Below are 14,046 nucleotides of genomic sequence, written 5' to 3'. Positions count from 1 at the left end.
AAACACGTGTTAGGCTTCTCTTCGCACAAACAATAAAGGCTTCTCTTTGCACAAACAACTAATTATAATGTCTTGGCGCAGTGAGACTGGGAACATCTTTGTTTTTCTTCAGCTATTCCTGTGGATGTATATTGGCAGTACACCCACACCGCCCAGATACCCGCAGCCTTGATGTTTATTTTCTTAATCACTGTATAAGCGCTGTGGACTCGTGACTTTTTCTGCCATAACTTTGTTCTTGCCATCCTGCAGATAGCCTAGCAGATCAAAACATTCAGATACCTGGGGATAAACATTTACCAACAATAGCAGATGAGCACAAATATAACACGGAAAGGGCAGTAGAAGGCATCAAGAACAGCATGGGGTTCTGGGCGAAGCTCCCCCTAACCATGATGGGAAGGGTGGCCTTGCTCAAGATGGTGGTCCTGCCTAGGCTCCTGCATTTCTTTGCAAATATACCCTACATGTTACCCAAATGCTTTTTCACTAAACTCCAAAGTTTATGCAGAGGTTTCCTGTGGCATAACTCCAGAAACAGAGTGGTCCTATGGAAATTACAGAATACGTATGACAGAGGGAGTATAAACCTGCCGAACTTTGAAATATACCACCTGGCAGGGCAGTTACAATACGTCACTAGGTGGCTGTTGGAAGATGAGACAGCAGAATCTAGACTGCTGAGGGGCAAATGCGACCCCTACTTACTGAAGGAACTGATATGGCTACCCAAACCAGAGTTGCATGGGCGATAGAGATTGCTGGAACTGGGCTGGAAGACATGGCACAAAGCGTGCCGAGCTATGGGAAACCCGACCACATGCTCCCCGCAGGCGACACTTGTGGCGCTCATGGGGCGGATGAGCAGTTAAAGAAAGGGATCGGTAAACACTGGGAGCCGGTAGGCATAGCGACCTTGGGAGATATATGGCAAGAGGGGAAGGCACTGGACCTCCAAACGATAGCAGATGAAACTGGGGTACATATGGGGCAATACATCATATATACCAGAATAGTTAAACGGGTGAAGGAAACATGGTCCGAAATAGCACGGCAGAACAACCAGACACAGCTATAGAAACGATGTATGATATCTCGGAGGAAGGGCATGAAATATTCCGGCTTTACAAGCTGGTGATGTCTAGAGTGAGTAAGGAGCCGCTCCAATTGAGACAGGACTGGGAGGAGGAAGCGGGAGAACCTATGCAAGATGGGCAATGGGAAAGAGCTCAGAGATATCATAAAAAGGTGTCTAGAAATGCCAGGCTGCAGCAGATTCAGTTATATGTCACCCATAGGACGTTCCTTAACCCTTGAAAGATTTCTAGATGTGGAAGCACAGCAGTACAAAAATGCCCCAAGTGCGGGGAGGTGGATGCCGGGATGATCCATATGTTCTGGGCGTGCCCGGAGGCTAGAGGTGGAATCTGTGTGGGCATGTAGGATGGGGGGGATTTACCAGGCCACGTAACCTGAAACATGTGTGCAAACTCAAGGACCTGGCCTACATACTAGCCAAAAGGAGAATAGCCATGAGCTGGAAAGCAGCCCACAGACCCAGATTAGAGGTATGGTGGAACGATCTCCTGAAATGGGCAGACGTTGAGACAGTAGTATGGTATGAGGCAGCCAGCATAGGGGAGGATGATGAAGTGGGACCTCTGATAGCATGGAGCCAAATGATGGCCAATTTGTTGGGATCCTCCCATGCCAATTCCAGTGAATATGACACATCCGAGAACGGCGAAAGGGATTAACCCCAAGAGAAGGGAAATCCGAAAAACTGAGGTGGAAGCTTGAGTTAAAGTGGGGGTAGGGGAGAAGACAGTAATAAAGAATATGCAAATGTATGCTAAGAAGCTTGTAACTGAAAATGTCGGGTGTGATGGTTATGTTTTGTTTGTTGAAAAATCAATAAAATTTTAAAAAATAAAAAAATCCAGTTGCCCTTGTACTGCCTCTGTGCTCCCTCAGCAGTTAAGGGTCTGTATCTGTAACCCTACAGTCCCTTCTCTTTGCACTTAATAGACACCCTCTGGCAGCACTTATTGAGTCACCTCCACTTCTCCTCACCCCACACCCTCTTGGCACTGCTCCCCTCCCCTCTTTCTCATACTTGTCTAGTTCTGAATGACACAAGGCCTAGTAAGATCGTATTGTCCTCCTCCTGTTTCTCCCTCTGTGTCCTGTCGCGCCTGGGGGGGGGGGCAGGGGGGGGGGGGCTGGGGGGGGGCAGGGGGGGGGGCGGGGTGTGTGGGTGTGGGTGTGGGTGTGGGTGTGTGTGTAGGTGTGTGTAGGTGTGTGTGTGTGGGTGTGTAGGTGTGTGTGTGTAGAGGCCGGTGGGTTAAAGGGGGCTCTGGGGTGAAACCCCCGGGTTTCAAGGGGGAGGTGGGGTAAGAGTGAGGTATTTTGAATATTAAAGGCTGAATCAAATCGTCCAAAAATAATCTGGCTTTTTTTGTGTGCAGCCTTTCATATTCAAGATGATCACATAGAACCCTATAAACAGTCAACAAAAGAGGGGTTTGGAAACACCTAAATCCCCAAAGAACCAGAAACTTGGAAAAGGGTGATAAGACTTCTTTGGAATGGTTAGGACAGATAAGGTTGTTTTTGGAGGCCGGGATGGACTGAGAGGGGAGAGGGGGAGATGGCCCAGTTAACCAGGAGAAGAATGATCCTGGCCGGATTGTTTGGACATTTTCATTGCACTTTAAATTGGCCCATTCTTGCATTTATTTCCTTAAATGTGTGTTTGTGGTGAACTTCTCGGTTTGGCATCCATCTTGGTCCCAAGACTCCAAAAACCAGAATAAGTAGCATGACCACAAATCATGTGGACAATTCCCCTTGCCCAAACCTGTACCAAGGCTATTGCTGAAGGGCATGTGCTGCCGCTGCAGCATTGTATAGAGGATACAAAGGAGTACTTGCACGCAAGGTCATTCGTTTTTACATAAGAGCACTTGTAAATAATCCACTGTGTTCTGCTCTGTTTTCTTCTTTCTTCGGTGCAGAAGCCATGCTATTTAGAATCTATGTAATGTGTCTGATTCATGTTGCAGAGTGCAGAAGCTGTGATTTATCTGTGATGCCTGTGATCTGTCCTGCAGGGTGCAAAAATTGTGCGGTTTAGCACCAGTAATTGTGATATTTGATGTCTGTGCTGTCCCCCCCCCACAGCCCTTTCCCAGAGGTAGCAGAGTCTGTGCAGCAGGAGCTGGAATCCTACAGGGCCCAGGAGGATGAAGTGAAGCGGCTGAAGTGTATAATGGTATGACCGTCTTGTATATCTCATTGCAGAGGGGATGGGATGTGCAGGCCTGGGGTCATTATGTGCTGAGCTCCACAGACCATATTGAGAATTGTTTCAAATCTTCATTCTACTTGTTTTTCTCATTCGTTAAAGGGGAGGGAGCGGTCATGAGTACAGACAGCAGACTGTGGCCCAAGGCTTCCCTTATGTGTTTTTGTGTGTGCACTCGTGTGGATGTGTGCATGCTCACAAGGAAATGGAGCAGTAGGTGGACATGGTACTAGATCTGAAAACGTGGTGATAAGTAGAGAACACAGTCGAGAGGAGAAAAAGTGACTGCTCAATAGTGGAGCTTAAAGGAACTGTGACATGATTCTTTGTTATGCCAGCATCCTAATGCTGTTGGAAAATAAACGATGGCATAAGAGTGGTACATTTTGTCTTTAACCCCCTGTATGGTTGGATTGAATGGTTAGGCCGCTGCCAGAGTTTTTGCCACCGGCATGAGGATGCAGGCAGAAAGAGACGGAACTAGAACAATATGTAAAAGTAGACCAGGGAAACGCCGAGTTGATGAGCCATTGTGACTCCTCAATAGGAGAAAACAATGAGGCAGTGAGGCAGGGTCATTGATGGGCTGCAGGAGTGCACTGTAAAGGTGAAGGTCCTAGATTGGACATCTGACAAGGGGCCCTATATGGGTTGCCTTTTTTTCTGTGACTGATTTACCAACCCAGTATCCTGGACGAATTGGAATCGACAGCTCCATCCGGGATGCACTCTGATGTCCCCATTAGAGACCTTTGACTAGTGTTAGGTTGGTATGTCTGAAGCCACCCGGCTGTAAGGGGGATCAGAAAACGAGTCCAATAATGTGTGCACAAACTAACCACCAGTTTAGTCCAAAGAAATGCCGATGATAACTTGAGAGAGAGCGGTCTAGCTTCCCTCCTAAGCAGGGGGTGGGAGTGTTGTGTGGGGTTGCGTTGACTGAGCTCATGTTACACTTAGGCCCACAGGAGCTTACAATAAAATAGTCAACACAATCAATATTGAAAATATATATACTCTCAAAAATGAATTTGGCCCTTTGAGGATCCTTATAGGAACCCCAAAGGTGGTACCCATGGCCAAAATGCCCCGTAGTCTGCCTGGGTCATTATCCTGACCCAGATACTTGTACTGGTTCTGGTTGGTGACAGTGTACTTTAAAATGGTGGATGCAGACGTTGTCACCACTTTGGCTTGTAGGAAACCTTTTTATTCCTGGAGGCTCCTAAACTGCTGTCTCTTGTTTGAAAATCCAGTAGCCAGGCAACTGTTTGTTGTGCTAGTGATTGACACCGGGAATGACATGCGGGATCATTTCCTGCTGTGACATCTGGCGAGCAGCTGACAAAGAACTGTGTGGGGGTCCTTGGTGGTACTTTAGTGGGGTAACTGGCTGGTATTCCTCTGGAATCCACAGCCACTGAGTTTGCCCAGGAAAGCTGCCCAGGAACGTTTTTATGTGTTGGCCAGCACTGACTTGGCTGCCTGCCAAATGATTGAATGTCATCTTTTACCCTCCGGTTTGGGCATAATAGGGACTACTTGGCATCAGTACATTGTCAACTGCTGCAGCCTGACCCGGAAGCATCCAGCGAGGATACTGGACGGAGGTGGACGACTGAAACGCTACAGCAGACTTTTATTGGGTGCCAAGAAACTAGTCAGAGAAGCTCTGCCCCAGCAGGGACCCTGCATAGTGCTCCTTTCCCTTGACCAAGTGGAGCCGCAGGAACTGTTGGCCTGCATGTGTTTCTCCTCTATGGCTCGCATGTGCTGCTTCACCCTAGAATCTGAGCACCACCTCCTTCTGGCTTCCCGGCGTGGCTGTTGCCTCTGCTAGACCTTTTGTTGGAATCCCATATTTAGCAATGGCAGCCTGGTGCTGTCCTCCCACCGTTCCCGGCGTGTAGACCTCCAGTGATGTGTCCTGCAGTACTTTTTGTGAACCGTGACCTGTGGCACCATTGCTCCATCTATGATCAGAAGTCAACTGAGCTGCCGTTTCTTTGCCTGTGCTTTTTTAGTCCGTATGGTCGGAGTTCAGCAGGTCTGTGAGTCTGTCTGGGGTCAACGTCTTCCTTTGCTGTCCTTGCACATCCAGGCTAGAACCGCAGCCTTTCTTGCTGTTCTTAAGCTGCTGAATGACATGTCTGTGACTGTCTCTTTGTTGGCTGACTTTGTTAGCTGAGCAGGCCCCTGGTGAAGCCAAGCCAAAATGAATTCATTGCTGCCACCAGCTTAATCCTAAAAATGGGGTGCTTAAAAAGCACCCCTAGCCTACACATCATATGGGGCTACTAAGAGCAGCATACCAGATAAAGGGTTGCAGTGGCGGGGGGGCACAGTACAATTCCCTCTGGTCACAAACAAAAAGTCAGAGAGCAAGGAAGCCAGCAAAATGTTTAGTGTACTCTGAAAGTTATTGAGTCGGAAACCCCAAAAATGAAATTCTGCCCCAAAAGCTTCCATTGTCTTCACAGTAGTCAAAGTGGCTACTTCTTTACTTTTTAAGCCCTGTGCCCTGAACCACTCGCTTTGTTGGTGGTGATCTTCAAATCTGTCCAGGGAACAACCATGTATTGTAATTACCTTTTCCTGACTTTGCACAGAGGAAGGATGTGTGAATAGGAAACAAGTTTATGCTCTATATGGGTTTCCCGTGTGGCCTAAATCACACTCTTGAATGCGTGATGTCATGAGGGAGTTGGCAACTATCCAGGATTGAATGGCCGCTAGTTCTTTGAATGTTGCATGGCTAGTGATTGGCGATAACCTCCAGCCTGGCTGATGATATTGTTGTGTATATATTTTTATTCGCATTTATGAAAACAAACTATCTTCAACTGCATACCATGTTACAGTTCAGTATCACTGCCATAGAAACTAAACCCTTCCAACCCACAACCCCCTCCCCACACGACTATCCATTCACCCTCACTATAACCCGTTACACCCCTACAATCCTAATCTTATTATTTTCTCTGGGTAATCTGATATATCAATACTTTGGGATTCCTGAGTACTCCTGATCCTTCTCACAAATTTTTAAGAACCAATTTTAAAGCTCTCATGGGGGCCTAACGTCCGAGGGGTACAGCAAGCCTTTAAGGTAAATCGCCCATTCCGTCCTGTTTGTCATATTCATGTTTGTATACGTCATCTCCATCTAGCCCGGACTTCTATTGGTGCCTTCAGCTTTAAACCAGCTCATAGCTATGTGTCTTTTTGCCAAAACCAATGCTCGATCTACCATTTTATTCAGTTGTTGTGGAACGTTTGCTTTATTTTCTCACACATTTCTATATACGTACTGTCCAACTGGAATTAATAGTGTTTGTGTGGACTCGTTGGAGCCCTAGACCCCGCTCACACCTTTCCTGAGACTTAGGCTTGACTGCTCAGCTACCTTGCCTTGATTGGATTTTGGCTAACCTCTCAGTGTCTTGCCCGTTGATCCTTAAATAGGTTACCCTCACAAAATCCTCCCACCAGGGCTGATTTTGGAAATCCATCTTAACCCTTTTTGCTTTTGACCTCTTCTTTTTTTATTCATGGATCACTGGCCTATTTGTATTGGTGGTCATGGAGACTTACATCGACGACGTCCTGCTATTGCTACCCTTTTCGGCTCATTTTAAGTATGTAGACTTTCGAAGGGATTGTGTCCTCCGACATATTCCTTATCTTTGATAGATCATCTCCCAGCTCGCTGGCCTCGGAATTTTTTTTTCAGTAGAGGGCGCTGCGTGTCGACGTCCCTCGAGCCGATGTCCCTCGACGGCCTCCGTATCGGCGCCGACGTCACCACACATATAAATAGACTTGTGCAGCTTCCGTTGCTCAGTTCCGTTTTTCCGTGCTTCATGGGGCCTCGGAATATCGTTGCTCAGTTCTTCAGTCAAATATATCAATATATTCCTCGTGAATACCGACTCGTACTCGATGGCTTCCTCACCCGAACCGACGACTCCACGGTCCGGCTTCACAAAATGTTGAGACTGTGGAAAGAAAATGTCGTTGACCGATTCTCACAGAATCTGTTTGGGGTGCCTGGGAATCGAGCACCATTGTTCGGAATGCGAGGACTGCATGTCCATGACGGCGAAAGCCTTGAAGGAGCATAAGGGGAAGCTCGAGAGAGGTAAGGCAGTTAAAACTTCTTCGAAAGTTTCCTCGGCGGAGTCGAGACATTCGTCTCCTCGCCATCACAAAAGACATTCTCGTTCTAGGTCTCGAGGCATTTCCCATCACTCTTCGAGATCTAAGCATTCAAAAAAGAGACGTCGAAGATCCCCTTCCTCGTCTTCGTCTTCCGTTTCCCCAAAAAGGGTCTCTTGCCCCACAAAACATAGCTCTCAGGCTGAGTGGGAGGAATTCAGGAAAAAGATGCTAAGCGTCTTTGAGAAAGCGGCCTCGACCCCCTCGAAGACTGCTGAGGGTGATACCCTGGGTGAAAGACCCGAAAAATCAAAAAGTCGCGAGTCGCAGTACCCAGCGAAAGAAGCCACTCGAGAGCGTCACAAACCCTTGAGTAAAGGCAAAGTTGCGCCTTCGAAGCCATCGTCGAAGATCCCTTCGAAACATAGATCGGCGTCATCGACGCCGTTATCGAAGGGTTCTTCGACGCACAGGCCAGTCGAGATGACGCTGTCTTCGACGTCGAGAAAGGATAAGCCCACGGCCACCTCACAGCCAGTGGCCATACCCAGAGCCTCGAGCACGAGAATGTCGTCGACAACCTCGAGTAGAATCCCGATACTCTCGAGTTCATCGAGGCCTCTACCACCTTTCTCAACGCCTTTTTCGATGGCTTCGAAACCTTTAACGTCCGCGGCGACGATGTCGACGTTTTCTCAGCCAATCATGACGAATTTTGCTCCTTCTGCTCTAGAAATGGGATTTATACCATTTTCAAGACCTGATCACTCCAGGGTCTTATCTTCTATTTATGAAGAAGGGGAGGATTCGGATCAGGAAAGACCTTTTGAGTTGCAGGGTACTGCAACTCCTGCACCAGAGGAATTTACCTCTGAGGAAGGTAGGTTGAAAGACCTCCATGAAACCCTACAGGAAGCAAGTGGGTTGGACGCTTCCCCAGAAGTGGAATTTGCCACATCAGACCCAGGGGAACATGCTGAAACCCCTTATAGAACCTTGATGGCAAGGATAATAGAGTTTATGGGATGGTCCACACCCTCACCTGCTTTTCAGCAAGACGACCTCACAGACATCTTGGTCTAAGGTCCACAGGAGGATCCTGTGGTGCCATTTCATGCGGCATTACAAAGGAGAATATTGGCAAACTGGGAAACACCTGAGGTAATCCCGGCGGTTAACAAAAAATGATCAGCTAAATATCGGGTGTCTTCTGCTGACCCTGAATATTTATCCAAACACCCAACTCCGGAGAGTCTGGTTGTTCAGGCAGCTACTTCAGAAGGTAGTAAATCGGCTTACCCTACTGTTCCACAGGACAGGGATGATAAGAGATATGACTCTATGGCCAAAAAAGTCTTTTCCGCATGTAGTATGGCGTTGAAATCCATCAATGCTACTTGTACGCTCGCAAGGTTCAGCCACACACTTTGGAAGTGTGCTTCATCAGCGGCTGACTGCCTCCCGGAGGGAGAAGAAAGGGAAGCGTTTCTCAACATCATTAAGGATGGTAAGGACGCAATGTGAGAATCCCTTCAGACTGGCATCGATTCTGCTGACAACATCAGCAGGGCCATGGCGGCAAGTACAACAACCTGGAGATTTGCTTGGTTGCGAAAGTCTGGTTTTGCTCCAGATGTGCTAAGCAGACTCTTGAATATGCCCTTTGACAACTCTTATTTGTTTGGTAAGAAGGCGGATAACAGTTTAGAAAAACTACAAACATCAAAGGCAGCAACAAAATCCCTAGGAGCTGCAATCCGTCAGACACCATATCGCCCCTAAGGAACCTCTTGGAGAGGTAAGTCCTTTTGCTTCTATTCACCAGTCGGAAAGGGCAAGGACAGCCGGTTCAAAGGGATCAGAAGAAATTCACCCGAGGTGGACGGGGTAAAAACACAAAAGCCGCAGCAGCAGCAGGTACCTCTTTACCCTCGGCATCTGCATCAGCCGCCTCCAAACCGCTCTGAGGACTCTCTTCACAAAACACCAGTAGGGGGCAGGTTAACTCAACATCTGTGGAATGGCAGGCTATCACGTCAGATGCTTGGGCATTGGAGACAGTTGCCCAAGATTACTGCCTTCCTTTTCTACGCATCCCTCAGAGTCATCCACCGGTGAACAGCTCTCTGAAAGTTCCAGATCCGCTCCTTTTGCAGGAAATTGTAGACCTGCTAGAGAAAGGTGCCATAGAACCGGTACCTGTAGCAGAGAGGAACAAGGGCTGGTACTCCCCCCTACTTTCTCATACCGAAGAAAGACGGAGGACTGAGACCTATCTTGGACTTACGAGAATTGAACAAGTTCCTCAGGAAGGACAAGTTCAAGATGGTAACTCTCTCTCAGATCCTTCAGGCCCTCCAGCTCCAGGACTGACTGGTATCTCTGGACCTCCAGGATGCTTATTTCCATGTGCCAATCCATCTCAAACACAGGAAATACCTGAGGTTCGCAATTGGCGGCTCTCATTATGAATTTCGAGTTCTGCCATTTGGGGTGACCTCCGCCCCGAGAGTCTTCACCAAGCTAATGTCGGTAGTGGCTGCAAGTCTAAGGAGGGAAGGGATCCACCTCTACCCCTACCTGAACGATTGGCTGATCAGAGCTGTATCTTCAGAACAAGCTCAGATCCAGCTAGATTATGTCTGCCACTTCCTTCACAAACTGGGCTTCTCCCTCAATTTAAAGAAGTCACACATGATACCATCACAGAGACTCCAGTTCATTGGAGCGGTCCTGGACACGTCCCTGGGAAAAGCCTCGCCACCAGAGGTGAGGGCTCAAGATATTCTGCAGATGGTCACCAAGTTTCAAAATGCCCAACGTCTCCCAGCCTTCGACTTTTTAAGGTTGTCAGGCCTCATGGCATCCTGCATCTTCCTGGTGCCAGAGGCTCGCCTGAGAATGAGATCTCTTCAGTGGGCACTGAGAACTCAGTGGTCGCAATTCTCAGGGAGAATGACGGACCGCCTTCAGATTCCCGACAAGGTGCCTCGAGACCTTCAGTGGTGGGCCTGCCAGAAAAACATCTTGAAGGGGGAACTGTTTTGGCAACCATGGCCCGAGATAACAGTAGTCACAGATGCCTCACTCACGGGGTGGGGAGCCCATACCAACGACTTGACCATCAGCGGTCGTTGGTCTCCATCGGAGTCCAGACTACATATCAACCTGTTAGAGCTGAGAGCAATCAGACTAGCGCTGAAAGCTTTTCTGCCATCTGTACAGGGGAAAAATGTCCTGGTAATGACGGACAACACAGTGGCCATGCACTACCTCAACAAAAGAGGAGGCGTAGGATCACTGCCACTGTGCAGAGAGGCAATGCAGCTCTGGTTTTGGGCAATTCAAGAAGGAATCTCTCTATCGGCAGTTCACCTAGCCGGAGAGAAGAACTTGACGGCGGACGCTCTGAGCAGGCAGGGCACAGTCTCCCACGAGTGGGAACTAGCTCAGGAAGTCCTTCAGGAGATCTTCGCCCTTTGGGGAACCCCTCAAGTGGATCTGTTTGCCACCAGTACCAACAGAAAGTGCGATCTGTTTTGTTCAAGGGAATTTCCCCCGAGAGGAGCTCTATGGGACGCGTTCGTAGTGGACTGGGAGTTTCCACTCCTGCACGCGTTTCCACCAGTCCCTGTCATTCCTCAAATGATTAGGAGGTTGAGAAGATTCCGGAGAACCATGATCCTAATTGCCCCAGACTGGGCCAGGAGAACGTGATACCCAGACCTTCTGGACATGTCCGTCTGCCCTCCAATTCGTCTTCCACTCAAGGAGAATCTTCTCACAGAAGGGAGGTCAGGTTCTCCATCCAGACATCAGAACCCTCAACCTTCACGCCTGGCTTCTGAAAGGTTGAGATACAAGGATTGGGACCTCCCTGATGACATCATGGAAGTGTTGCTTTCAGCCAGAAGGCCAGGAACAAAGTCTTTATACCGCTGCCGTTGGAACAAATTTTGCAGCTGGTGTATAGAAAAGAATATAGACCCCTTTTCATGAGGTACACCAACGGTGTTATCCTTTCTACTCTACTTGGCAAATTCAGGCCTTCAAGTTGGCACTATCAAGGGCTATCTCGCAGCGCTATCGATCTTCAAGCGCACTGCGGAGGAGCCTTCGTATTTCAAATTACCCTTAGTAATACAATTTCTAAAGGGATTAACTAATGTCTACCCTCCAAGATCTTTCCCGGTTCCTTTATGGGACTTAAATTTAGTCTTAAATTTCCTGGTGGGTACTCCTTTCTAACCACTCCACTCTTGTTCGCTACGATTTCTCCCCCTTAAAACTGTCTTATTAGTGGCTTTAACATCTGCTAGAAGGGTGAGCGAATTACAAGCTCTATCTTGTAAACCCCCTCATATAATTTTTCATAAAGACAAGGTTGTCCTACAGGTGAAGCCTAATTTCCTCCCAAAGGTGGTTTCTGAATTCCACATCACTCGGAAAATTACTTGACCTTCATTCTATCCGCCTCCCCATCCGGGGAAAGAGGAAGAAAGGCTACATAAGATGGACCCAAGGCGGGCTTTAAGCTTTTACATCAGCAGACTTGCTAGGATTAGGCAAGCAGACCAACTGTTCGTGGGTTACTCAGGGCACAAGTTGGGACTACCGATAACAAAACAAACCATTTCCAGATGGATTATTTTGGCCATCCTGGAATGTTACAAACTGGCAGGGAAAGAGCCTCCTCAAAATCTTAGGGCTCATTCAACCAGGGGTATCGCAGCCTCCTCGGCCCTCCAAAGAGGGGTTCCGGTTCGAGACATATGTGCGGCTGCCACATGGTCGTCCGCACATACCTTCACAAGATTTTACAACCTGGATTCCTCCTCTAGTCAAGAGAATAGGTTTGGCAAAGCCGTATTACATTCGGTTAATTCCTAAAAGGAAACATGGCGTTTTGCTCCCACCTCCAATTGCACACCACTGCTATGGGAGTCTATCAAAGATAAGGAATACGTCTGAGGACACAATCCCTTCGAAGAACAAGTTACTTCTTACTTTGTAACGTTCTTCGATGGGATGTTCCTCCGATGTATTCCTTATCGCCCCTCCCATCCATCCCGCAGTAATACTTCCCTTGTGGTTGCAGTTTACGCTCCTTCAAGGTCAATAACCAATTCATGTAAAACAACTGTTAACGTCAAAACGGAACTGAGCAACGGATGCTGTGCGAGTCTATTTATACGCGTGGTGACGTCGGCGCCGATACGGAGGCCGTCGAGGGACATCGGCTCGAGGGACGTCGACGCGCAGTGCCCTCTACTGAAAAAAAAATTCCGAGGCCAGCAAGCTAGGAGATGATCTATCAAAGATAAGGAATACGTTGGAGGAACATCCCATCGAAAGAACGTTACAAGGTAAGCAGTAACTTGTTCGACTTCACAAGTAACAACCACGCCTCTCCCTGCAACAATAGCTACCCTTGCGTGTTCAACCTTGTTTGTTCCCTTCCACCCCAATCCCATACTAAAAACTATCCTCGCTCCACTCAGCCCTCATGACCTCACCCATCTCATCACCTATCCCACACACATTGCTGGCAACACCCTTGACCTTTTGATCGCAAGAAAAAATCATGTCTCTGTGGGTAATCGAATTTGGGTATTGTGGTCTGACCACTTTGCTATCCCCTTCACACACACACAATCCTACCACCTGCCGCACATCACCCTCACCCCCAGCCAGATACACCAAACACATTACAGAAATAGCCTTAGCACCACCCATTCCACTCCCTTCCTCCGCACATCCCCCCATCCTACTCCACCAATACAACACCATCATCACACAGGTACTCGACAAAATTGCACCCCTCAAATTATAAAAAACCCACAGCAACCACCACAAACCATGGTTTAACAGTTCCCTTCTCTCTATGAAGAAAGAAGCCAGACTCCTAGAAAGAGCCCATGCCCCTCAACCAGAACACCCCTGAGTCGCTGCTGCAACAAATGCAGAACAGCCGTACGCAATGCCAAAGCCACCCATTACCTCTAAGAACACCCATCCGCCACCATTCGTACCCAAAGGTATTCAACATCGTCAAGTCCCCCTCTAAACCACCATCTACACCTTCCGCTCCCCCAGCCACAGCGGGATGCAACTCCCTCATGAGCTACTTCAACTCCATAATACACATCATTAGGACAGCCCTCCCCTCAGCTCTGCTACTCACACCCCACACTCCCAAACATTCCAACACATGGGACACCTTCCACCCCATCGACACCAACACCCTCATCACCCTCACAGCCAAAACAAAACCTGCAAACCTCCTGGTTGATGCATGCCCATGTCAACTTGCATCCAATTGCATAACCACCCTAGCCCCCCAGTGGCTTAACATCATCAACTCATGTCTCAGAAGGTACTATTTATTTTTGTAAAGCGCACCCTACGCGAAGGAAGCTGGGCGCTGTTCTTGTCATGTAAAAACACACAGGTTAGATGATTACGCACATACTTGAAGCGTAAAAAAACATAGGTTACATAGTTATGGATATACATTGGCATGAATTTACAAGGGACTGGCAACTCCAATTACAGTGAACGCGGGTGTTAATACCATGCTG

The 14,046-nt window shown here is 48.1% G+C and overlaps 1 protein-coding gene across 2 annotated transcripts in view; it reads left to right on the top strand.

The window, feature by feature from the left end:
* SCFD1 (sec1 family domain containing 1) overlaps window positions 1-14,046 on the top strand; it is a 1,005,810-nt gene that overhangs the window by 261,711 nt on the left and 730,053 nt on the right. For both annotated transcript variants that reach the window (XM_069638499.1, XM_069638500.1), the window contains exon 12: window positions 3,184-3,274. In XM_069638499.1, the coding sequence (XP_069494600.1) occupies window positions 3,184-3,274 (91 nt within the window). The remainder of the gene's footprint in view (window positions 1-3,183; window positions 3,275-14,046) is intronic.

This window comes from Ambystoma mexicanum, chromosome 14 (assembly GCF_040938575.1).
Source record: "Ambystoma mexicanum isolate Mex_15411 chromosome 14, UKY_AmexF1_1, whole genome shotgun sequence".
Taxonomy (NCBI): Eukaryota; Metazoa; Chordata; class Amphibia; order Caudata; family Ambystomatidae; genus Ambystoma; species Ambystoma mexicanum.
Note: the sequence above shows the minus strand (reverse complement) of the source record. Positions and strands in the feature narration are given on the sequence as shown.